This window comes from Sphaerodactylus townsendi, linkage group LG06 (assembly GCF_021028975.2).
Source record: "Sphaerodactylus townsendi isolate TG3544 linkage group LG06, MPM_Stown_v2.3, whole genome shotgun sequence".
Classification (NCBI taxonomy): Eukaryota; Metazoa; Chordata; class Lepidosauria; order Squamata; family Sphaerodactylidae; genus Sphaerodactylus; species Sphaerodactylus townsendi.
The window spans coordinates 126,203,960-126,231,083 of record NC_059430.1 but is presented as its reverse complement, the minus strand read 5'-3'; the positions used below and the strand labels follow the sequence as shown (position 1 = coordinate 126,231,083).

General features: G+C 49.5%; 1 protein-coding gene across 1 annotated transcript in view; it reads right to left on the bottom strand.

Moving 5' to 3' along the window:
• Positions 1 to 1,032: 1,032 nt before the first annotated feature.
• The window catches only part of LOC125435518 (nectin-3-like), an 82,458-nt gene continuing 56,366 nt past the window's right edge, over positions 1,033 to 27,124 (bottom strand). The window contains exons 3-4 of the mRNA XM_048501714.1: positions 3,319 to 3,692; positions 1,033 to 1,131 (exon numbers count right to left, since the gene is read on the bottom strand). Of these exons, the coding sequence (XP_048357671.1) occupies positions 1,033 to 1,131; positions 3,319 to 3,692 (473 nt within the window). The remainder of the gene's footprint in view (positions 1,132 to 3,318; positions 3,693 to 27,124) is intronic.

Below are 27,124 nucleotides of genomic sequence, written 5' to 3'. Positions count from 1 at the left end.
ACCTATGGCACGGGTGCCAGAGGTGGCACTGAGAGCCCTCCCTGTGGGCATGCACACACAGAGTTCGTCATGTGGGGGGGGGAAATCGCCCCCCCCACACACACACACATCTAGGTTGGCCTGGGCTACTGAGCACGATGTGCACGCACCGCGGTGAGTAGGGAGGACTTGGCTGGTGGGCCTGGTGCCTGTGCTCCGGGTGGCTGCTGCCCGAGGGGGGGGGGTTGCAGAGGAGGCAGAGATGCTAGAGAGGCACAGAGCGGTGTGCATGGGACTTGCTGGAGGCTACAGCAGGCTGGCCCTTTCTCGAGCAGGTGGGGCGGAGGAAGAGAGAACCAACCATTTTTTTTTCTAAACTAAAACCTAAGCATTCAGGTGAAATTGCCAGGTTGGCACTTTGCGATAAATAAGTGGGGTTTGGGTTGCAGTTTGGGCACTCGGTCTCAAAAAGGTTCACCATCACTGTCTTAGGGTCACTTGGAAAGTGCATTGTAGGGGCAAGACCCACTGGCTAGCATTCAACTGCACCCCTGTCCTGAACTCAGGGGCAGGGCACAGTGGGGAGGGAGAGCGGCCCTGCAATGCGCCCCAACGTGACCCTAGAAAGCGGCACCGAGGGCTCTAGCCCCCCCTTCCCCCTCTCGTTACGCCATTGCTTCTCTGGTTCAATTTAAAAATAGAAGCAAGGGCTCTCCCTATTTGAGAAAGCGCACCAGTCGTTTTGAACACAATGCATTGTTGGGTCTTAGCATCTTAATATCCTTCCAGGTGATGGAGGACGTGTGTTTACACTCAGTTGGGTAAGAGTTTATTACCATTCTTATTTGTTCCCAGGCCGTAGGTATGATTTGTCCATAATTAATTCAAGGAATTAGGGCATGCCGTTACCTCGCAGGGCTGGAACGCGTGAGCCGGGAAACGCGTTCTAAGTGGCTCGGTAGTGGAACGGCCCTAAGGAACCAATTTAAAAATGTACAGATCCCCTCCTGTCAGAACACAGCCAGATGTAGACAAACGGCATCTACAAAAATATCATGCGGAATGAGGAGGGAGCTGTAGTCCTTGTTCGGGGTTATGCAGAACAGACAGGATCGTGTACCCACACGCGGCAAGAACAGGCACACTCAGATGCTGCACCGTTTTAAAAGGACAGCTGTCAAGCTGAGAAGCACATCTATTTTACTTCTGGTTGTGGTAGGTTCTCCAGGCTGTGTGGCCGTGGTCTGGTAGATCTTGTTCCTAATGTTTTGCTTGCATCTGTGGCTGGCATCATCAGAGGTGTATCACAGAGAGAAGTCTGTTATACACTGTGTCCAGTGAGAAGGGAATGTTTAGTGGGGTATATATTGTCCATGTCCCAGGGTGGGGAACCATCAGTAAGTGGGTGGAACTTGCTATGCAAAGTTGTGGTTGACTGCATTCCACCCTGGGACATGGACAATATATAAGCCGAGGGGGGCCTTTCAGCATAAAAAATGTGCTGAAAAAGTCAGCTTATACTCGAGTATATACGGTAAGTAGCTTGAAATACGGCCAGATTGGCTGATAGAGCAGGGTCCAGATTCCTACTAAACCATGAAGCCCCCTGGTCAGCCTTGGAAGAACAAGTCTACCCTGCAGGGTGGTTGTTGGGGAAAGGGAAGGAAACAGCAAACCAGCAAAAGCAGCAATGGCGTAGTGGTTAAGAGCAGGTGTACTCTAATCTGGAGGAACCGGGTTTGATTCCCTGCTCTGCCGCTTGAGCTGTGGAGGCTTATCTGGGGAATTCAGATTGGTCTGTGCACTCCCACACACACCAGCTGAGTGATCTTGGGCTAGTCACAGTTCTTCTGAGCTCTCGCAGCCCCACCTACCTCACAGGGTGTTTGTTGTGAGGGGGGAAGGGCAAGGAATTTGTAAGCCCCTTTGAGTCTCCTTGCAGGAGAGAAAGGGGGGATATAAATCCAAACTCTTCAATGAATCCTTCTCTGAACTTGACGGCTTGTAGGCAGGCAGGGAGGATGGTGGCTACCAGTCCCCACAGCAAAATGCAGAAACGCCCCATTCAGCAGCTTCACGCTACCGACTGCAGGGTGAACAGCCCCGGCTTTTGGGCAGCCAATGTTGAAAGTGCCACAGTGGTTTAATGGTTAGCAATGTACGCTAGCCTCTAGGGCAGGGGTCTGCAACCTGCGGCTCTCCAGATGTTCAAGGACTACAATTCCCATCAGCCCCTGCCAGCATGGCCAATTAAATGCAGCTTATAAACTCCTTCACTTCCGTTCCCTACAAAGAGACACCTTTGTGAGGCAGGTGGGGTTGAGAGAGTTCTGAGAGAACTTTGACTAGCCCAAGGTCTCCCAGCAGGCTTCATGTGGAGGAGTGAGAAAACAACCCCAGTTCATCACACAAGAGTTTGCCACTCATGTGGAGGCTTGGGGAATTGAACCCAATTCTCCAGAGTAGAGTCCTCTGCCCTTGTGGAGAAGTGGGAAATCGAACCCAGTTCTCCAGTTCTTACTGCTCTTAAGTACTACACCAGGTGTCTGCAACCTGCGGCTCTCCAGATGTTCATGGGCTACAAATTGGCCTTGCTGGTAGGGGCTGATGGGTTTTGTAGTCCATGAACATCTGGAGAGCCGCAGGTTGCAGACCCCTGCTCAAGGGAAAACTGGCTTCAGATCTCCTTTGTGCAGTTAAGCTTGCTGGTTGATCTTGCCTCGGCCACTCTCTTACGATGTAGCCTACCACATATTGTAAGGATGAAGAGGGAGAACCACATATGCCACCCTGAACTCCCAGGAGGAAGGATGTTTGACTAGACAGCTATACCTGTTGTGGGGTTTCCCCTTTTGTAACTATGCTATCAGCCTGTGCAGGCCAAGCTGGGAGCAACTGGAGCGAACACACAGGCTCAGTGGTGGGATCCAAAAATTTTAGTAACAGGTTCCCATGGTGGTGGGATTCAAACTGTGGCGTAGCGCCAATGGGGCTGGGCGGGGCATGATGGGGGCGTGGCTGGGCATTCGGGGGGGGGGGCATTCCTGGGCGGGGCTGTGGCAAGGACGCAGCCGCTGCGCCGGTCCTTGGGCGGGAAACGAATGCACGCAGGCGCAGGCTGCCACGCACACCGGTGCCCCTCCTGCTAGACTGCTTCAAGTCCTGCGCGCTACTGCTGAGAGGAGGGGCGTAACTAAGGCCAAAATCACGTGGCAAAATCACCAATTAGTAACCCCCTCTCGGCACACACAAATAATTAGTAACCTACTCTCAGGGAACCTGTGAGAACCTGCTGGATCCCACCTCTGCACAGGCTCCAACCCAAGGGCATATTCTCACTGCAAAACTTGTGTCCTTACCCAGTATTATCAGCTGAGTGACGCCATCCTCATTCCCCAGCGGGTACGTGGCAAACTCGCAGGTGTAGGTGCCCTCGTCGCTCATGCGCAGGGGCCCGATGACCAGGGTAGCATCCTGCAGGGACTGGGCCTGGAAGCGGATCCGCCCGCTGCCCCGCTCCATCGGGTAACTGGGCCCGTGGTCTGGGTGGTACACGGCCACATTCTGCTTCTTCGTCCCCGCCTCCTTCACCCAGGTGACCTGGCTGACCTTGATATCGGGGCTGGTGCTTGCAAAATGGCATGGCAGGGTGACCTCCTGCCCCACGTAGCCCGTGACCTCATCCCGAACCTTGACCCTCTGGGCAAACGCGGCTGGGGAAAAAAAGAAAAAGAATCGAGGTCAAGAAATTGATCCTTCTACACACATCCGTGGCTTCTCGCAGGCTTATAAATAACTACATGTTTGATCACCTGGAGGAGTAGAAAAACTCACCTGTGTGGACAGAAAACTCACTTTACAACCCACCATTCTTCCCCATCCCCTCCCTCCTGATATGGTCATGGAGCACCTATAAAGCCTTATATGGCTTCGGTCTGATGTACACGTCAAAGACCATATAGTATTATTATTATTATTAGAAAGCCTTTATTGGCATAGACAACAGTACAACAATAATAAAAACAGATTTAAAAGCATATACAATACAGGAAATAAATGTTAGGTCCAAGGAAATCTACTGCCATTTAGTAATTTCCAGGAGAAAGTCTGCCACTATCACACAGAGAGAAGGATCAGGGTTGTCCAACAAGTCGTGTAATCTAATTAAATCGGGGAGATGGAGTAAATGTAAAGGAGTAAGATTCACATACTTGGATCTGATTTCCTTGAGTCTGAGACAATGTAGTAATTGGTGGGCCAGAGATTCAGCTGAGCCATCATTACATGGGCACAATCTTTTAGCCTTTTCTTGCTTATTAAATCAGCCATGTAACAAGGCAGAAGGCATAACATTAAACCTGGCGAGCATCATGGCTCTCCTTTGAGCAGGGTTTATTAAGCAATACAGGTAGTGGGCCAAGTGACCCCGTTCAAATGGGAGAGAAAAATACAGGGGGGAGCAAGTTTTCTTGGCTGCAGTGATTAGGGTAGAGAACTCTCTATCCAATAGTTGACCTTTTAATTTTTTATAAGCTTCTGAATAGGACAAAGGGTAAAGTGAATCCACTGACAGTCCAATAGAGACTATTTTTCCTTCAATTATGGAAAACCAGGGATTGGAATGGGTGTCAGAGAGCAGACCATATATAAGCCTATGAGTGGAGGGGCAGAGTGCCGCTGGAATCCTATTCTAAAGCCCAACCCTGATGGCATCTCTGGGCATCTCTGAGTTTATTTATTTATTTATTTATTTATTTATTTATTTATTTATTTATTTATTTATTTATTTATTAATTAATTAATTAATTAATTAATTAATTAATTAATTAATTAATTAGGCTTTTATACCGCCCCATCCCCGGAGGGCTCTGGGCGGTGTACAGCAGAGGGAAAACAATGTAAATAATTAAATTAAAACATTTAAAAGCAGCGACAACCATAAAACATTCCTAATAATATGATAAACTACTGTAAAATAGATGGCGTAAAATAGATGGCGTAAAATAGAGTTCATTTACAGGAAGCTGTAGGTGGCCACAGTTAATTGCCAGCAGACAATCTGTTTGTCAGGGATCATTATTATATAAACTCGCTTCGCCTGCAAGCAAAATCCTACTAAAAGAAAAAAGAGAGAGAAAGAGATACACACAGAGAAAGAGAGAGAGAGAGAGAGAGAGAGAGAGAGAGAGAGAGAGAGAGAGAGAGAGATCTCGTCAGTATCCTAAGGTGCGACTTGGACCCGAATCTAGCTGTTCCACTGCAGATCTACACAGCTACTAGCATGGTGTAGTACAGGGGTGTGCAACCTGCAGCTCTCCAGATGTTCATGGACTACAAAGTCCATCAGCCCCTGCCAGCATGGTGGCAGGGGCTGATGGGAATTGTAGTCCATGAACATCTGGAGAGCCGCAGGTTGCACACCCCTGTCCAGATCAGACCATTAGGCTGGTATCTGAACAATTTCGCCTAAACGAGCAGGTAAATGAACACAACTTTGCCATGTTTCAACTATCGGCTCATTACAACTGATCTCCGAACAAAGATGTATTTTCCCCCGGGGGGAAATGGCTGCTTTGGAGGATGAACTCTACGGCATCATACCTCACGGAGGTCTCTTTTCTCCCCAAATTCCACCCTCAAAATCTCCAAGTATTTCTTGAACAACAGCTGGCATAACCAGTGGCATAGCTACCAGGGGGCAGGGGGGGCATCTTGCCCCGGGCGCACGCCCTGCGTAGGCGTGGCTGGGGCGTTCCAGGGCGGGGCGGGGGCACAGGGCACACATGTGCCCCGGACGCCCCTGGGCACAACCCTAAATTGTGGATCATATCAAAGGCTAAAATAATCCAGAACCAGCACCTAGACAGCCATCCCCCCCACAGCAAAGGAAGCTAAGGAGCAGCAGTGGCGGAGGAGGTTAAGAGCTCGTGTATCTAATCTGGAGGAACCGGGTTTGATTCCCAGCTCTGCCGCCTGAGCTGTGGAGGCTTATCTGGGCAATTCAGATTAGCCTGGGCACTCCCACACACGCCAGCTGGGTGACCTTGGGCTAGTCACAGCTTCTCCGAGCTCTCTCAGCCCCACCTACCTCACAGGGTGTTTGTTGTGAGGGGGGAAGGGCGAGGAGATTGTAAGCCCCTTTGAGTCTCCTACAGGAGAGAAAGGGGGGATAGAAATGCAAACTCCTCCTCCTCCTCCTCCTCTCCTCCTCCTCCTTCTAATGAAATAGGTAGGGGTGATGGAGACAGCTGCCCACACTTCAGCCTCTCTGTCTGGTAGACTGCACCTGGGCATGGACTTTCAAATCCACTGCTAAGCCCTGGACCAGGCGGTGCCATCAGAAACGCCCGCAGCGCCCATCCCAAGCAGAGCCGCCCAAAAACATTAGCACAGCTGCGAGCTTATTCAGAAGGGACCGGCCCTACCGCATGGCGGATGTTAGCATAAACAGGGCCACACCTGCCCCACAGCCTGCAGGGCTTTGGGACCCAGCTGAGACATTTGCAGAAAAATCAGGGACTAATTTGACCGCAGCTTCTTAATAGTGGAATTACAAAGGAAAACCAGCCTAGCCGGGCAGACTCGCCCCACCTGTCAAGAACGGCGCTCATGCGGAGCTGCTTTCTGGCCACTCGGTTAAATGGGCCTCCTTATGAGGTGCGCACACTAAAAGCCCAGAGCCCTTTTCTGCCATTACAAACAGCCATTCTTTTGGGTCTGTGTTGATAACCAGCAATTAAAACAAAACAAAACCTGGCTACACTGGATTGTCGAAGGCTTTCACGGCCGGAATCACTGGGGTGCTGTGTGGTTTCCGGGCTGTACGGCCGTGTTCTAGCAGCATCCTCTCCTGACGTTTCACCTGCATCTGTGGCTGGCATCTTCAGATGCAGGCGAAACATCAGGAGAGGATGCTGCTAGAACACGGCCGTACAGCCCAGAAACCACACAGCACCCGTGGCTACACTACTTCCTCCTCCACCCAACGTAAAACTATACCTAATCATTACCCTGTTTCCCCGAATATAAGACATCCCCGAAAAATAAGACATAGTAGAGGTTTTGCTGAAGTGCGAAATAGAAGGCATCCCCCGAAAGTAAGACGTAGCAAAGATTTTGTTTGGAAGCACGCCCGACGAACAGAACACAGAAAAATAAGACATCCCCTGAAAATAAGACAGAGCACATCTTTGGGAGCAAATATTAATATAAGAAACTGTCTTATTTTGGGGGAAACACGGTAGGTAATCTATTTAGATTTTTCATCCCATCATTCCTGGGACGGTGTTAGGTAAAGCCCCTCTGCTCCATTTTATCCTTACAACAGCCCAGTGAGGCGGACTGGGCCGGCAGAGACCAACAAACACTGCAAGGGAAAAGCGGGATTTGAATCACGTCTCTTCTGTTCTGAGATTCTAAGCACCATTCTGCACCGGCTTTCACAATCAGTCCTTTGCCCACAGCTACGGGACTGCAGCGTGTAAAAGTCGGCATGCTAACCACACGGAGGTGTATGGAACAGGGTGTTTTTGTATCTTTGGGCTGATTTACGCAGGCCAGGTGCAAAGATCCAGCCAGCCAGGATAGAGCAGTGGCGTAGAACCAAGGGGACGAGGGTGTGTGACACACCGGGCCGGTGTGGGGGCGCGGCGGAGGCATGACGCGCACATGTCCAACATGCTGCGGCGCGCTTCCTCACAGGCAGCGCCAGCTGGGATCACATTCAGCCTGTGTTGCGCCGACTGCATTGGCTTCCAGTAGAGTTCCGGATCGTTTTCAAGGTGTTGGTGTTGACCTTTAAGGCCTTACGCGGCCTGGGACCCTCGTATCTTCGAGACCGTGATCACCCCAGATAGCCTAACACGGCCTCTTCATTCAGTAGAGCTCAATTTATCAGGTGGTCCCCGGCCTGTTGATGATGCTGGCTGGCCTCCATTAATGCCAGGGCCTTCACAGCTCTAAGGCCTGGTGGAACGCTCTTCCACCAGTGTTGTCCGGTTCCCGCGTATCCCCTGGCAGTTCCGCAGGGTCTTAAGACAGAGCTGGGTCTGGGCCAGGCTCTTTGGAGAGACCAGCCGCTGACGGTGCCGCCCCCCCTTGTCTGGGCCTATATCTGGGCCTTTAACGTCTATCAAGATCAGTCGCTCCTCCCTGGGGGGAAGGAATTTTACTGATAGGGCACCGGGCGCCACCTACACCTACGCCTCTATTTATTCTACATTTTAAATGTTAATGTTTAGCTAGTTTTCGCTGCTTTAATAAGTTTTAGCCTATTTATGATGTTTTATGACTGTATCAACTACATGCTGTACACCGCCCGGAGCCCTTCAGGGACGGGGCGGTATAGAAGCCTAAAGCATAAATAAATAAAATAAATAAATGTGCCCCGGGCGCAGTTCCCCCCTCGCTCCGGCCCTGGAATAGAGTTAAGCGATGCTTAAACTGGGAGGCACAACAGACATTTGGGGACTGCCTTGTGGGACTCCAAAAGCGTTGCCGGTGCTGCCGGCACGCGATCCACGCCACGCTGCCACCAAATGAAGGCTGGAAGCACAAGCGGAGCCGGGATTTCTATCCCCCCTTCCTCTCCTGCAGGAGACTCAAAGGGGCTGACAATCTCCTTGCCCTTCCCCCCTCACAACAAACACCCTGTGAGGTGGGTGGGGCTGAGAGAGCTCCGAGAAGCGGTGACTAGCCCAAGGTCACCCAGCTGGCGTGTGTGGGAGTGCACAGGCTAATCTGAATTCCCCAGATAAGCCTCCACAGCTCAGGTGGCAGAGCTGGGAATCAAACCCGGTTCCTCCAGATCAGAATGCACCTGCTCTTAGCCACTACACCACTGCTGCTCCCCTTGAGACACTGCTTTGAGGTGCCAGCTGCGCTTTGGATACAGGTGGTAGGAAGAAGCACATAAGAGAAATATCACAGTTTCCTGCAGGCAGCTGGGTGTAACGGTAAAATAAAATTCAGCTCCAGTAGCACCTTAAAGACTGACAACGTTTTCCAGGAGCGTCAGGGTTAGCTGTGACCACTGGTGAACAAACCCCCGCTTACATTTATGTAGGATACTCCACAAAAACCCAGACTCTGCAGACTCTCTCTACTGCCAGGGGTCTCTCAGCCTCTGATGCTGGCTACACTCAGAATTGCTCATAACTGGAGGCTGGCTTCCCTGTCAACACACAATCTTTCTCACACCCAAGTCTGAGCAGGTTCCAATTCACCATGCCAAAAACAATCCAGACTGGCCAACTGTGTGTCAGTGTGTGACTGGAAAGACACGGTCGAGTCCCTGGAAGGCTAGCGGATGTGGCTGAAATCCTGAGTCACTAGCGCCAGGTTAGCCCAGTGGCAAAACATTTAACCCCAGAACCCTTCAGAACCAACGTGTGCAAAAAAAAATTGCCAGTTCATTCTAGCAATTATTCCAGATTCATTCGTTCGGCAAATAAAATCCTTGCAGTCCCACAGACGTGGTACCCAATTGTCTGGGTTGGCATGCAGCATCGAAATCTTGGCTCCCGACCATTCTTTGTTTCTATGCCCTAAATCAGTGGCGGCGAACCTATGGCACGGGTGCCAAAGGTGGCACTCAGAGCCCTCTCTGTGGGCACGCGCTAGCCCAGAGTTCTACGCCCTACACACGATTCAGGCTGGCCTGGGCCGCTTTGGCTTGATTATTAAAGTACGTCCCAAAGACCCAGTTTTGGGGAAGCAGCGAAAAACCCTGTTAAGCGCTGTTAAACCCCACTGATTTTCATGCGAAGTACTAAAGCGCGATCCTTTGCCTGGGAATAAGCTTGGTCGCTGGCAATGGGGCTTGCTTCTGAGTAAACCCTCCTAGGGTCGTGATTCACCCGTTGGAAGAGCTGCGCCCCGCTGCTCTAAAGTAAAGCCAGCCGACCACCACCAAGTTTACTCCCGAAGCAACGCATACCTCGGAGCCAACCGCTTTTTCTAAACTAAAACCCTCAGTATTCAAAGTGAACGTCTGCCCGGTTGGCACCCTGCTACAAATAAGTGGCTTTTTGGTTGCAGTTTGGGCACCTCGGCCTCAAAAAAAAGGTTCAGCCATCACTGCCCTAAAATACAATAAGACACGCATGAAATATTGGCACAAATCCGCCTTTCTTGCACGCCCGCAACATGCCGCGATACCCAATCTCCTGAACAGCTCTGATGTGCTCTTTTGTGAAACTGTTGCAAAGTTTATACTGGGAATTAGTAGCTTTAACTGCTCTCCCACAATCCATCGCTTCAAGAAAAAGAAGAAGAAGAAGAAGAAGAAGAAGAAGAAGAAGAAGAAGAAGAAGAAGAAGAAGAAGAAGAAGAAGAAGAAGAAGGAGAAGAAGGAGAAGAAGGAGAAGGAGAAGGAGAAGGAGAAGGAGAAGGAGAAGGAGGAGAAGGAGAAGGAGGAGGAGAAGGAGAAGGAGAAGAAGAAGAGGAGGAGGAGGAGAAGGAGAAGGAGGAGAAGGAGAAGAAGGAGAAGGAGAAGAAGGAGAAAGAGGAGAAGGAGAAGGAGAAGGAGAAGGAGAAGAAGAAGAGGAGGAGGAGGAGAAGGAGAAGGAGAAGGAGAAGGAGAAGGAGAAGGAGAAGGAGAAGGAGAAGGAGGAGAAGGAGGAGAAGGAGAAGGAGGAGAAGGAGAAGGAGAAGGAGAAGGAGAAGGAGAAGAAGAAGAGGAGGAGGAGGAGGAGGAGGAGGAGTTTGGATTTATATCCCCTCTTTCTCTCCTGCAGGAGACTCAAAGGGGCTTACAATCTCCTTGCCCTTCCCCCCTCACAACAAACACCCTGTGAGGTGGGTGGGGCTGAGAGAGCTCCGAAAAGCTGTGACTAGCCCAAGGTCACCCAGCTGGCGTGTGTGGGAGTGCACAGGCTAATCTGAATTCCCCAGATAAGCCTCCACAGCTCAGGCGGCAGAGCTGGGAATCAAACCCGGTTCCTCCAGATTAGATACACGAGCTCTTAACCTCCTATGCCACTGCTGCTAGGAAGGAACGTTCACCCTCGGCAAGAGCCGCACAGAGAAGGGGAAACGAGCGGAATGTGGAAAAGAAGAGTTTTGTGCTCCAAACCGTGACAAAATCGTAGCAAAAAAGAGAGCCAGCCCGCTTTGCAGGGCTGAACTGGGCCCCCCGCTGGATCGCTGACTGTCAGGTTAAGATTAGTAGGAGCACTTCGAGAGTAGCAGCCCACGCGCCAGACAAGGATCTCTTCCGACGGGCAGGCCATGAATAAGTAAACGGAAGCGAGCGCACAGATTGCAGAGTGCCGGCACGCTGGGCCTCTGGAGGGCAAGCCACACGCTAGTGCCGCATGCAGGGTCGCAGGCAGGGAGACTCTTAGCACCAGGATTTGGGATCCGTGGGTTACAATGGCGAATCACGGCGCGCTCCATTTAACGCACACCCCTGCGCCCATTTTGTTCGCGACGCTCACCAGCTAAACGGCGAAAATGGATGCTTCCCCCCAGGAACTCTGCCGCAGCCACAGAAAACCCACGGAGGGGAAAAAACGGCATATAATGTGAATGCTACCAAAGCAAGGACAGATACTGCCATTTGTCCGGCCTCAGGGGCGGAGTGCGCATGTGCGCACATTAGTGCAAACTGTCGATTTTTTTCTTTACTCACAGGAACCAAAGCCCCTGCAGCTGGCAATTCTCCCTGTTTCGCCCGGGATCACGATAGGAAAGAGAAAGAGAAAAAAAAGCTGGCCATTGCGGTCCCAGAAACCTTGCCTTTTGGCCTGAGCATCCTCAAATTCATATAACCCAGAGCGGAAGGTTCTATTGGCACGAGGGCTAGAAACTTGAACAACATTCGCAAGAATGCCGAATTCCACCTTTCCATGGTCCGTGGCACGGTTACGGACAGAGGTGGGATCCAGCAGGTTCTCACAGGTTCCTGAGAGTAGGTTACTAATTATTTGTGTGTGCCGAGAGGGGGTTACTCATTGGTGATTTTGCCACGTGATTATTGCCTCAGTTACGCCCCTCCTCTCAGCAGTAGCGCGCAGAACTTGAAGCAGTCCAGCAGGAGGTGCGCCGGCGTGCGTGGCAGCCTGCGCCTGCGTGCATTCGTTTCCCGCCCAAGGACCGGCGCAGCGGCTGCGTCCTTGCCACACCCCCGCCCAGGAATGCCTCGCCCCCGTTATGCCCCACCCAGCTCCATTGGTGCTACGTCACAGTTTGAATCCCACCACCATGGGAACCTGTTACTAAATTTTTTGGATCCCACCACTGGTTACGGACCCAAGGAATCCATGATCAGTGGCATGGTTATGGACCTATGGAATTCACACAACCCTGCCTACACCCTTCCTGGATGGACGGACGGACGGACGGACGGACGGACGGACGGACACACACACACACAACAGCCCAGCCTTCCCCAATGACCCAGTCCTGCTCCCAAAATGCAAGACACCAAAATAAAATGCAGACTGGTGTTAACCCAGCAGCAATGTGAACCACTCCAGTTCAAGGAGAGACCCCCAATGCATGCACACTCATAAGAGTAGCTCTTCGTTTTTCTACCGCTCAGACCACTGCATTTTTATTATCGTCTTGGTAATCCATAAAATATCACTGCAGACAAGGCCAGAAGCACACTGCATCCGGTACGGCTGAGGGACAGCAGTTACTCTAAGCCTACCCAGCAAGCAGCTGGCTTAGCCAAGCTGCAAACCGGGGACTTCTAGAGCCAGACTAAATTCAAGCATCCTCCCTTAGCTTAGGTGATCTCCGTATCATGTTTACCAAGAGATTCCACTGAACTGCCTTCTACAATTACATGCCAGCAGGAATTAAGTGCCTTGTTCAAAGTTTGAAGTGTGTGCAGTTCTCACACTGCTTTTGTTGTTTTTTTTAAATAATACACAAGACTCTTTCTGAAATTCAACCAGTTATTCTTCCCCAGCTTACATCAACATGCCCAGCAAGGAGAACAAGATCTTCCTCTCTCTCCACCCTAAGGCATGAGAAGTTGTCACGTAAATTACTACCGATCCACAGCAGCTTGGAAGACATTTTAGAATGGGAAGCTGGAAGCAGAGGGCTCAGCAGCAAAGGTCCACCAGCACCCTTTCTTCTTGAGGTCCACCAGCACCAGTTCTTCTTGAGGTCCACCAGCACCCTTTCTTCTTAAGGTCCACCAGCACCCTTTCTTCTTGAGGTCCACCAGCACCAGTTCTTCTTGAGGTCCACCAGCACCCTTTCTTCTTGAGGTCCACCAGCACCCTTTCTTCTTGAGGTCCACTGGCACCTTTTCTTCTTGAGGTCCACCAGCACCAGTTCTTCTTGAGGTCCACCAGCACCAGTTCTTCTTGAGGTCCACCAGCACCATTTCTTCTTGAGGTCCACCAGCACCATTTCTTCTTGAGGTCCACCAGCACCCTTTCTTCTTGAGGTCCACCAGCACCCTTTCTTCTTGAGGTCCACCAGCACCATTTCTACCATTTCTTCTTGAGGTTTACCAGCACCATTTCTTCTTGAGGTCCACCAGCACCATTTCACGGCTCCCATAAATGTCAATTGGTGCAGCAGCTAGGGTACTTCACATTTTCTCCATTTATGCTCCTGCCTTTCTCCCCAGTGAAAACCCAAAGTGGCTTACATGTTTGCTCTTTCTCCATTTTTTATCCTCAAAACCACCCTGTGAAGTAGACTAGGCAGGGAGAATGGTTAAGACCGGTGGCCTCTAATCTGGAGAACCGGGTTTGATTCTTCACTCCTCCACAAGAGCAGTGGGCTTTCTCTGGTGAATTGTATTTGTTCCCTTGCTCCTCCACATGAAGCCTGCCGGGCGACCTTGGACGAGTCACAGGTCTCTCGGGACTCTCTCAGCCCCTTATCCCACAAGGCGTCTGTTGTGAGGAGAGGAAGGGAAAGGAATTTGTAAGCCGCTTTGAGATTCCTTACGGTTATTATTATTGTAGATTTCACAGCTGCCAGATCTTTAGCTGGTTGTTGGCCTTCATTACAATTTGAGCCTCACCCAGAGGCCTATTATTATTATTGTTGTAGATTTCACAGCTGCCAGATCTTTAGCTGGTTGTTGGCCTTCATTACAATTCGAGCCCACCCAGAGGCCTAGGAAGTTGTAATGTATCGGCGTAGTATTCGTGCGGATCCCAGGTTGTTGTTGTTGTTGTTGTTGTTATTTGGTCTTGATAGACCACCCAACCCCGAAGGGCTCTGGGCGGTGTACAATAAAATATAAAACAAATACAATACAAAATATCATAAATAGTATACCAATAAAACATTAAAATACATTATAGCAGCAATTCCAAAAATAGATATATGGACAGAGATATATGGTTGAGAAAAGAAGGGTATAAATCCAAGCTCCTCTTTTTCTTCCAAGCCTGGGAAACATTCCCCCCAATCTTGGACACATGGGAATACCTATCAAAATGCTTCACAAAAACTCAGCCCACAATGCAACAGGAAAACTGCTAATAAGACCAAATATGAGAAAGGGTATCTCTCCTGGCACAGAAATAGCTCCACTGGTTATCAGCCCGCTCCTGGATTCAGCAACTTCCAAGAGCAAGCTTTGAACGATGAGGTCCTACATGGGGCAGTGAAGGTTCTTGTGGGTTTTGGTCTTCAGAGGCCCCAGATTTTGAATTAGATTAACACAGCCTTTTCTGTGATGGTGAGCAGAAAAATAGAGGTTAAAGGTGCACAGAATCTTTATACTGCGGCTTTTAAGACCTGTTCTCTGTTGGGGATCCCAACTGAAGCTGATAGAAACAGCTGATTAGCTTTACTTTCTTCAAAATCCAAATCATCGAAGGGCTTTTTCCCTGTCCAGATTCAATGCCGAGCCATCTGCTCTCCTCTATGGAAGATTCCATAATGTTGCTTACGTAGAAAGACTCTGCCCCTGTAAGGTGGGTTGCCCAAAAACTGTACACCGGACTTTCTTCTATTGCCCGTTATACGATGAAATTTGAGTGAAATATATAAACCCCATTTTAAGACAGAGGGCTGGATTTTCTGAGAGTTCCAAGCAGATCTTCCTACTAAATAGCCCCATCTTAGAAACGTGCAAGAGACTTCTTCTACAGGAAGTCATTACACTCCAAAGAAAGGGTGCAAATTTTTATTCTGGTTGTTTTTACGATGGTATTAACTCTCTTACTTTTTAACTCCAAGCACTGCTGTATTGCATGATGTCTTTTATCTATTTTAAATCTCCGTACATTTTAATTTTTTGTATATTATGTAACACTCTATTGTCTAGATGCCAATAAAGGCCTTGGATTGGATTGGTTAAAGGTGCAAGTCAGACAGTGGAACAAGGTGCTATCACAGTGGTGGCGAACCTTTGGATGTTATGGACTACAATTCCCATCAGCCCCTGCCAGCATGGCTAATTGGCCATGCTGGCAGGGGCTGATGGGAATTGTAGTCCATAACATCTGGAGTGCCAAAGGTTCGCCACCACGGTGCTATCACAACAGAGAGGGGAAAAACTTCCTAGCAACGGGAAAGTGTCCTGATTCACATACCTCTCAGAGGGAAAGTGTTATGAACTTCAGGACCTGGATTCCTGTGCGTTAACATCCAGTCCCTTAACTGTGTGTGTTAAACATCTACTCTGAAGGGATTTCAATCAGGGAATCTGATTCGAAATACACCAAGTGTCAGTGTGTGCTGAAAAGCAGAAAACAGACAGGAGAAAACGGGGAGTTTTATTTAGTGGTCAAAGCTGAAGGTAGAATAGTAGTGAGACTTTCCACGGGGGATCATAAATAACAGGGAAGGGAATATATTTTCTGGGTGAAGACGAATTCCTGAACCAGTTAGATTGGGAATTTATGCAGTGGTAGGATCCAAAAATTTTAGTAACAGGTTCCCATGGTGGTGGGATTCAAACAGTGGCGTAGCGCCAATGGGGCTGGGCAGGGCACGATGGGGGCGTGGCCGGGCATTCCTGGGCGGGACATTAATAATTTCTCTGTTACTGTAAAAAACTCTTACTGTAAAAAAAAAGTTCCTAATTTCCAGCTGGTATCTTTCTGTCCATAATTTAAACTCATTATAGCAAGTCCTATCGTCTACTGTTAACAGAAACAACTACTTCTCATCTAATTGACTGCCTGTCAAAAACTTAATACTTTCAAATACTTAATTTTGTTTCTAGAAATCAACAGAAGGAGACTTTCCTTAAACAAGGAACTTGACCATATTTCTAAAACATGTTTTTAAAACAGCCCAACAGGGAGAATTATCCCGTTTTCTACCTTCGCTAACCAGCCACATAGGAAACAACAGGACTTTATGATGTTTGGACCTAATGGAATTTCTAACGGAAAAGAACCCAATTAGTAACCCCCTCTCGGCACACACAAATAATCAGTAACCCACTCTCGGGAACTGGTGAGAACCTGCTGGATCCCACCTCTGAATTTATGCACATAGATGGACTCCCAGCTGGGTGTAAAAGTGTCCAGCTAAAGTTACCACAGGAGGAAGGCTTATGTGGCGTGGGTAGCTAACAGCGTCAAGGCTGTTATGAAAAGGTATCAGTCTGTTAAGAACCCAAAGTCAACATGAATCCATCAGGCGGTAATACCTTAACGGAGTCATCTTCAAGTATAAACTGAATCATCTTAAAGAACCTCTCATAACATCTAAGCAACTGAAGAAAACTTGATTAAGAACGGCCTCTGTGCCAAAACTGAAAATTTGGATATAGTAACCTCATGCCGGATTTCCATTAATTTGAAATATCTCCTGATACCACCCAGCTTGTTTAAAAATGTTTACTTCTGTTTGATGAACCTGCCTCAGTTCTCTGGTGCCTTGAAAGGGTGGATTTGACATAAGGGAAAAATAGGCTCCCTTTACTTTTCTGGAGTTCCTAAGGCTGAGCAGATATGCTTTAAATACCTCGGACTAGGGGTGGCCAACCTATGGTGTTCCAGATGTTTATGGACTACAATTCCCAACAGCCCCTGCCAGCATGGCCAATTGTAGTCCATGGACATTTGGAGCACCAGAGGTTGTCCACCCCTGCCTCAGAGGTTACCATCAAAACAGTTCAGTCATAGAAAAGGTGGGAAAATCTGCCCAGCATAAATCAGGAGGCGGTCTGAGCCTGCCACAAATAGTTAGGACGGTGAATTGACTTGCCACAGATGGCACTCTAACTGTAGAACTCTCTACATGTCTGCCCAGCACCTATTCCTTGGGGCTTTCCCCACTGACTGTGTTGAACTGGTTTCTACCTAGGTTCGCCTCAGTGAATCCCCACTGCCACCGAGCTCAACATTGTTTTGTCTCAGCCCCCCCCCCCCCCCCCCCGAACTGCGACATCCTTGTTGCAGTTAGGAACTACACTTTTCTGCCGGAACAAGGTCGATACCGCTTCAGCCGGGCGGGACGATCGCAAACCGCCATTAATTCCTCATCCTGCTCCAACCAATCATGAGCCTCTTTGGTGGCATGCGCAGAATGGGAGAGTCGTGGCGGGCAGAAAGCGCACGTAACTGTAAACTGTAAAAACTGTAAAAAAAAAAAAAAGAACGCTCTCGTTTCCTGCTGTAACACAAGCGCCAATCACAATCGAGGAGCGAAACAGGCACCAAGATGATCCCGCCCACTTAGCTCGGTTCCAGGGGGCCAACTCACTTGCTGTGGGGAAAGCCTGGAATCGCCCTCCACTGAAGGGAACTGAGTCGACCTTAGCTCCCTTCTGTAGTGGGGAAAGCCTCCTTGTGTTCACTAAGAACACTTTCATTTGCCTGGGCATTCAGGGGCATATGAGAGGCAGTCCATTATGCCAGAAAAGCCACTCAAGGATTGTCCCAGTTTTGTCAAGTTTCTTGGCCATTTGTGCAGATTCTGCAACGTCGTAAGATTTACCTCAAAGATTAATGTCCAACGGGAGGAGAACTGCTGAGGTGTCTCGTCGTAAACTGGGTGGCACATGCCAGCCAGGAAAGTAGGAAATGAGGTATCCACAAACAAGGAGGATTGCAGAAAAACAGGACTTTGTAACCTCCAGGAAAAGACTGTCGAAAGCGGCTGAGTCAGTAAAAGGCAAAGATGCCCTCATCAAACCCACAACGACTCAAGGGAATCCTGGAGTGGAAGATCTGGAAGTGTGTAGGGAGTTCCCCTTACGAATATGTTCAGTACCCCCACACAAGCTCCTATTATTGTAAACATGCAATGCAGATTCAGCCACTGATGTAGACGTAATCTGAAGAGTCGGGTTCGACTCCTTCTCCTGACCTTGGGCCAGTCACAGTTCTTTCAGAACTCCCTCAGTCCTACCTACCTCACAAGGTGCCTGTTGTGGGAAGGGGACTGTAAGTCGCTTTGAACTCTTAAAGGTACGGAAAAGGTAAAGGTAGTCCCCTGAGCCAGCACCAGGTCATTACGACATTTACTAGGCGGACTTTGTTAACAGGGTGGTTTGCCGTTGCCCTCTTCAGTCATCTGCACTTTACCCCCAGCAAGCTCAGAAGGATACAAGGCTGAGTTAACCTTGAGCTGGCTACCTGAAACAGACTTCCGTCGGGATCAAACTCAGGTTGGGAGCAGAGCTTAGACTGCAGTATTGCAGCTTACCACTCTGCGCCACCGGGCTCCTAGGCAGACAAAAAACAGGGTATAAAAACCAACTCTCCTCCTCCCCCTATATCCAAAGTGACACCACGCTCTCACGGGGCAGATTTTTAGACTACTAAAGGACAGCAACTACACACGACTCCATTTACGGCTGTTATTTTCAACCCTGCGGGGTCCGGTGAGGAAAGAATATCGTCTGGATTTACCGCCGTCAAACGCAACCAGTCTGATCCCTGTTGACAGTCATATCCTGCAAGGTCTAGACCAGTGGCCTGCAACCTGTGGCTCTCCAGATGTTCGTGGACTACAGTTCCCATCAGCCCCTGCCAGCGTGGCCAATTGGAATTGGAATTGTAGTCCACGAACATCTGGAGCACCATAGGTTGGCCACCCCTGCTCTAGAGCAGGCGTCTGCAACCTGCGGCTTTCCAGATGTTCATGGACTACAACTCCCATCAGCCCCTGCCAGCATAGCCAATTGGGGCTGATGGGAATTGTAGTCCATGAACATTTGGAGAGCCACAGTTTGCAGACCCCTGGTCTAGATTGTCCTGAGAATGCCATGGTACCCCCAGCATGGATGTGCTCCATAATAAGTAGAACCAGCAATCTGCTAGTAAAGATCAGGGCTAAGCCAACCTTTCCTCAGAGCTGTACAACTCCACCTACTTCAGCATTCAGAGGCCGGCCCCACGGCTGGGGCGGCCCCACGGGGAGACCCTGCTAACATCTTGTAGTACAACTTTCTGTGCACCTGAGGTACGTTGCAGCATTAGCCCAGACAAGCGCACACACCTCTGGCAGGTAGAGAGGGGGGGCAGCCGGGGGAGTGACAACACAGACTCGTGTTTACCCCGGGGGTAAAGGGATAGAACAGAAAGAACACTCCGGTTGATAAACGTTTCACACTTCACAGCCCGGCAGAGACATGCGCTGAGGAGACCGCGCCGCTCGTGTTGGGACTTCTTTGTTCCCTGCCGTTGTATTTCTAGAGCCGGAGAACGACAGAAGCCAAGGCGCCCAAGAGGACATGCCAAGAACTGCGCCAACGCTGGACGAACCGAGGAACTGGAGCGCCATTTTTTCTTTCAGAAGACAGAACAGGCCCGAGGGCCGTCGGCGCAGCACATCCCCGGTGAGGCAATGGGTTAAGCGGAGCGACAAAGAGTTTGGATGACTTGTGCGTCCTGGAGTTTTGTGACAAAGCGGCCAGCCCAGGTGGGAGAAGAAGAATTGGAAAATGTCCTCAGTTGCGGAGTGGGGATCAGCACAGGAAGGCCGGCAAGGAAACCAGCGGGGTCCCACAGATCTCCCGATTCACCACGAGGAGAAGGAAACACGCATAGCCAACAGAAAGGAACAGATTAAGATGGGGATGGTGAAGTCTTTCTGAGGCTGTGGGCATCTTGAGAGCATTGAGAGGGAGTGGAAAGTGCTACTCCAAAATGGCTGCTGTGGGCGTGGCCAAAGGCAAAATGACTGCTGTAGGAGGCGGGGCCAAATGGAATACCTCTCACCTCACATCTCCTGAGGAGGAGGAGGAGGAGGAGGAGGAGGAGGAGGAGGAGGAGGAGGAGAAGAAGAAGAGGAGGAGGAGGAGGAGGAGTTTGGATTTATATCCCCCCTTTCTCTCCTGTAGGAGACTCGAAGGGGCTGACAATCTCCTTGCCCTTCCCCCCTCACAACAAACACCCTGTGAGGTAGGTGGGGCTGAGAGAGCTCCAAGAAGCTGTGACTAGCCCAAGGTCACCCAGCTGGCGTGTGTGGGATTCCCCAGAGAAGCCTCCACAGCTCAGGCGGCAGAGCTGGGAATCAAACCCGGTTCCTCCAGATTAGATACACGAGCTGTTAACCTCCTACGCCACTGCTGCTCCTGGAAACCCTGGAGTGGGTGGGGAATAGAACCACATACTGCAGTGGTTCTCAACCTGGGGGTCGAATGACCCTTTCACAGGGGTCGCCTAAGACCATCGGAAAATGGTGTTTTTTAAAATATTTTATATATACCGATTTTATGGTTGGGGGTCACCACAACAAGAGGAACTGTATTAAGGGGTCGCGGCATTAGGAAGGTTGAGAACCACTGACATACTGAATAAAGAGCGGTCAGGCGCTGACCAATCTTCCTGATCTTCTAGTGCAGAGATGGTGAACCTTTTTGAGACGGAGTGCCCAAACTGCAACCCAAAGCCCACTTATTTATTGCAAAGTGCCAACATGGCAATTTAACCTGAATACTGAGGTTTTAGTTTAGAAAAAACGGTTGGCTCCAAGGCGTGCGTTACTCAGGAGTAAGCTTGGTGGAAGTCGGTGGCTTTGCTTTGAAGCAACCGTGCATCTCTTCCAACGGGTGAATCACGACCCTAGGAGGGTTTACTCAGAAGCAAGCCCCATTGCCAGCAACCGAGCTTACTCCCAGGTAAAGGATTGCGCTTTAGTACTTCGCATGAAAATCAGTGTGGTTTAACGGCGCTTAACAGGGTTACTTACACTGCTTCCCCAAAACTTGGTCTTCGGTTTAATGGTTGAGATATGGAGTATGTTGAAGTAGTGTACCTCTGATTGGTTTTACCTTTCGGGGTGGGGGGGGGAGCCAGAAAATCTGAGCCCCAGGAGATTTTGATGGCACGTGGAGATGAGGCTCTAACTGTACACAGGTGTCCAACTCGCAGCCCTCCAGATGTTATGGACTACAGTTCCCATCAGCCCCTGCCAGCACCATGCTGGCAGGGGATGATGGGAACTGTAGTCCATAACATCTGGAGGGCTGCGAGTTGGACACCTGTTCTGTAACAGATAAAGGTGTAAATTGAGTCAAAATATATTCCTACAGAGGGTTTTCAGAGCCGGCCATTTTCTCTGTGCAGCATTTGAGTCAGAGATCTTCAGTCCAGAAGCCCAACTGGCTGACATTGTTTGGCTGCTGCTGGGAGGAATTTGCAATCATCACACCCACGTAGAAAAACAAACACAACCCCTGACGAAAGGATGTTCAACCTTTGTAAACTAATAGCCTGAAAATCTTCTTGGTCTCCAAGGGACTCCCGCGACTCAAATCTCGCTCTTGCTCTGCAGATCTACACAGCTATCTTTGGAAACTGCCCACAGTACACCCTGACTCTCTGTCTTCACTGAATTTACATGATTTGTAGCTTGACTTTCCCACAGGGACTCGAGACGTAATGAATCGACGGGATGAGACATTTGATAAGCAGCGCAAGGGAATTCGGGCTGCAGAACCACTGAGAAACCTAAAAACAGCACTGAAGCCAAGTAGTAACACACCGCATTAAACGGTGCAAAATTACACAGCGGGCTCCAACTGAACAGCCGGCTGCACGCAGTAGAGTAGAGCACGCTCCCTGATCATTTGTCCAAATAACTTTAGAAGAAGAGTTTGGATTTATATCCCCCCTTTCTCTCCTGCAGGAGACTCAAAGGGGCTTACAATCTCCTTGCCCTTCCCCCCTCACAACAAACACCCTGTGAGGTAGGTGGGGCTGAGAGAGCTCCGAGAAGCTGTGACTAGCCCAAGGTCACCCAGCTGGCGTGTGTGGGAGTGCACAGGCTAATCTGAATTCCCCAGATAAGCCTCCACAGCTCAGGCGGCAGAGCGAGGAATCAAACCCGGTTCCTCCAGATTAGATACATGAGCTCTTAACCTCTTACGCCACTGCTTAACCTCTTAACCTCTTACGCCACTGCTTAGGAATCATGGTGTCCAATCCTGAGTAGAAAAACCCTTTGGAATAATTCAGGTTTGCACTATTTGCAGAAACACAGAGGAGTGGGGACTCTTCAGGCAGGCTGTCCCACAAGGCAGAAGCCACAACGAAGAATACACGCAGGTGGACAGTTTGTTGATTGTGCCCATTTGAAGGTTGGCACCTGCACAAGGTCCGGCTCAATTGAGCAAAGCTGTCGAGGGAGCGCATGTGGGGCGGGGGGCGGGGAGAAAAGTTCTTGCAGACAGGAAACACAAAACCATGCAGGGCTTTGTACATGTTAGCCAATCCCTTAAACCCGTGGTGGCGAACCTTTGGCACTCCAGATGTTATGGACTACAATTCCCATCAGCCCCTACCAGCATGGCCAATTGCCAGCATGGCCAATTGCCAGCCAATTGCCATAACATCTGGAGTGCCAAAGGTTCGCCACCACTGCCTTAAACTGACCCCAGTAAGTGATGGGAAGTCAGTGGAATGGGAGCGAAATGTACGCTCCATCTCACTCCCAATAACAGCTGAGCTACGGCATTCTCCACCCGCTGGATTTTGAGGGGAGACGAACACATTGTGGATTACGGTAGTCTAGTCCTGATGTCGCCACAGCGTGGATCCAGGTGGCCAGATCGGTCACATCAAGGTAAGGGGCCATTTATTGAGCTAAGCTCAGCTGGAAGCAAGCCTTGTTTTGGTAACGGCATTAGCTTGCTTCTCTAGCAATAATGCTGGATCCGGTGTAGGATCATAGAATCATAGAGTTGGAAGAGATCCCAAGGGCCATCCAGTCCAACCCCCTGCAATGCAGGAACACATCATCAAAGCACTCCTGACAAATGGCCACCCAGCCTCTGTTTAAAACCCCCCAAAGAAGGAGACTTCTTTGTGTAACCCCCCCTGTTCTCGCCTCTGCTTTATATCTCTTTATTGACGGGGTCAGCAGTCTTCCCGTCTGGGGAGGGTTTTAAATTTGGGTCTTGCTGGGCGCCTTTGACTTTGATTTTTAAAATTTTGTACTAATCGCTGTTTTTAAAAGGGATTTAGTAATATATCTGTATTGGAATTTATTTGTTTAGCTTTGATTTGTTGTTTAGCTATATTATGATTTAATTTTGTTGTACAGCGCCCAGAGCCCTTCGGGGATAGGGTGGTATACAAAACCAATCAATCAATCAATCAATCAATCAATCAATCAATCAATCAATCAATCAATCAATCAATCAATCAATAACCCCAGGGCTCTCAACTGAGTCGGCAAAGATCAGCTGAACCCCATCAAAAGTGTGAAGCAGAATACCACAACAACCACCTTTATTAGGCATATAAGAACATAAGAACATAAGAACAAGCCAGCTGGATCAGACCAGAGTCCATCTAGTCCAGCTCTCTGCTACTCGCAGTGGCCCACCAGGTGCCTTTGGGAGCTCACATGCAGGAGGTGAAAGCAATGGCCTTCTGTGGCTGTTGCTCCCGATCACCTGGTCTGTTAAGGCATTTGCAATCTCAGATCAAAGAGGATCAAGATTGGTAGCCATAAATCGACTTCTCCTCCATAAATCTGTCCAAGCCCCTTTTAAAGCTATCCAGGTTAGTGGCCATCACCACCTCCTGTGGCAGCATATTCCAAACACCAATCACACGTTGCATGAAGAAGTGTTTCCTTTTATTAGTCCTAATTCTTCCCCCCAGCATTTTCAATGTATGCCCCCTGATTCATATAAAGTAGGTTCCAGAGCGTTACCAGACATTTGTGAAGTACAAATCAAGAGTACATTCAAAACACAGACAGAGAAACTATATCTAGCATCGGATGTTACTTAGAAAGTTCTGTCACTTGTAAAAGAAATTTTGCTACTATTTCCAAGAGCACGACATCTGTATTATTTGACAGAAGCTCCACAACAGAGTTGTCAGAGTCTCTCTGAGATTTGTCTAGGGCCAGCCAAGGAGACAAATTCCTAATACCCACATATCTCGGACAGTCGAGTATAATGTGAGCAAGAGTCTCCACTTGGTTTTTACAGTGTGGACAAACCCGATCCTGGAGAGGGACAGATAAGGAGCAACCCTTTGTAATGGCCGATGGAAAAGTATTGCATCTGGCCCTTGTAAGAATCCATCTCTGTTGGGGTTCAGTTAATAGTTCAAGGCAGGGGTGTCAAACTCGTGGCCCTCCAGATGTTCATGAACTACAATTCCCACTAGTCCCTCCCAACACGAGCACTGGCTATACTGGCAAGGGCTGATGGGAATTGTAGTTCATCAACATCTGGAGGGCCGCAAGTTTGACACCTGTGGTTCAAGGTATTTGGCTATGTGCCCCTGTTCCGGTACTATTCCGACAGAAAGGGGTGAGCGTGATTTATTTGCTTGCCCCAACAAGATATGGTAATTCCTGTTCTAAAAGTCAAGCAGAATATCCTTCAAGAACCCCACGTCCCAGCCAACATGGCAACCCTCTTCCCAGGAGTTGGTTTCAATGCTTTCCCTCGCTCTTAGCCATTTAACCACAACAGCCAGGCAGCAATTTAGAACCTCGACCGCACTGTCGGGAGATCGGGATAAGGACGCATTTGTATAGCTGCGCATTGTCTGACTACTGGCAGCAGCCAACCCCAACGAGGAATGGTTTGGCCTGAGGGCTTTACATAGCGATTTAAGAGCGTGTGGGAGAAGGCTGCACCCGGTGGGACTCCACAAGGTAAGCCCCACGCTGATGAAAATTGGTCTTCGGTGCCAGTTCTTTTGAGTCTGGGCTGTGAAGAATGATTTGAACCAGTCCAACTCACAATCCCTGATGCCTATTTTCAGGGGGGGGGGGGCAGGAGAAAAGCTCAGATCTAGAGAGTCATTACATTAATACAGTGTTTCCCCGAATATAAGACAGTGTCTTATATTAATTTTTGCTCCCCAAGACGTGCTATGTCTTATTTTCAGGGGATGTCTTAGTTCTGTTCGTCGGGCATGCTTCCAAACAAAAACTTTGCTACGTCTTACCTTCGGGGGATGCCTTATATTTTGCACTTCAGCAAAACCTCTACTACGTCTTAGGAGATGTCTTATATTCGGGGAAACAGGGTAGCAGGACTCAACTCTAGTAGCACCTTAGAGACCCAAAAAGATTTGGGGGGGGGGGGGGGATGAGCTTTTTGAGAGTCAATGTTCCTTTTGTCAGATACGAGAGAGCTCTCTCTCTCCAAAAACTCACACCCCAAAGATCTAGCTCATGGGTCTACAACCGGCGGCTCTCCAGATGTTCATGGACTACAAATCCCATCAGCCCCTGCTAGCATGCTGCCGTTTTGCCTGTGGCTGGCATCTTCAGAGTTCTTGCGTGGTTTCCATACAGCCCGGAAACCACACAACACCCCAGTGATTCCGGCCATGAAAGCCTTGGAACAATTCACTAAGAAACTCATCAGGTCCTTAGAAAACCCCACAACGACCTTGCTGTGGGGCCCAACAGAACCCTAAGGAGAAAGACACCATCGGCAATGAAATAACAGGAGAAGCATGTAACAGACCAGGGGTCTGCAACTTGCAGCTCTCCAGATGTTCATGGACTACAAATCCCATCAGCCCCTGCTAGCATGCTGGCAGGGCTGATGGGATTTGTAGTCCATGAAGAGCTGCAGGCTGCAGACCCCTGATCTAGCTCATCTTTAAGGTGCTACTGGACTTGAATGGAACTATTCGACTGTTGAGCAACATAGCCTCCCTCTGAAAATATTTACATGATTGGTGGCGCTTTTCCCTGGGACACAGAGGTTAACACAAAGGGGTCTGGGTCAGGCAAATGGCTACTTGAAACAGCATGGGGGGTGGGGTAGAAACACCACCTTTTGTTTTAAGGACTTTGGTTTTAAGGAGTGTCTCTCACACCTGGATCAGGTCAGCTGGAAGCTTCTGCTCCTTCCAAAAAAAAAGGTTGTTCCCCCAACATTATCCAGTCACAAAATGCAACTGGATCAGGTGATAACAAACTGCGACTTTGGGGCAGGAAGACTGGAGAAGCCACTGGTCGGAGGAGAGGAGAGAAAAGGCTATTGGGAAAATCCGCCCAGAACAGCAGCCATGACCAGCCCAGAGAGAAGAGCTTGTAAAAGGCGGGGAGAGGAGGGGAAGAAGAGGAAGCCAAACATGTCCCTCAACACCTCAAACACGTCCCTCAACACCTCGAAGAGGGAAGAGGCCGTGGAAGAGGGACCTGGAAGCCCCCCAAGAGCCAAACCCCAGCTCTGGACCTCGCTTCTCTCTGCAAACGCACACAAAAACAAGAGGTACAGGAAACCGATCAGTCAATCGACACCAGTGGCTACGGCATCACGCCTGCGCTGCAAAAAAGGGACCGGGTCAGAGGTTAACGCGCCAGGTTCCCACAGCCCACTGGAAAAAACTGGCTGTCCCCTCGCAGCCGGCACTGAGGATGAAAGACACACACACACAAAAAAAAGCCAACACCCTATTGTGACTCTTCTTTTTCTCCCCCCCCCCTCCCCCCGTGAATGCAGCTGGTTTCCTGTTTGGCTTGGAAGATGCTTTTCAAAGCAAAGAGAAAGAGACAGCAGGAACAATGTAAAAAGTAAAGGGGGAAAGGAGGGAGGAAAGGGGGGAGGAAGGACAGAGGGAGACTCACAGCGCACCAAGGACAGGTCCTTGGGTGCAGGCAGCTGGGAACCCACCGGATTGTCACATTTTAGGACCGGTGGGGGGGGGGGGGAGAGGAGAGACAAAGAACAAAAGAGCCAGTGATACTAACGACGACCTACTGATGTGTCATTGTGTATCCTATTGAGACGCTCCTTGCGGGCTCACGTAAGCCCTGCCAAGAG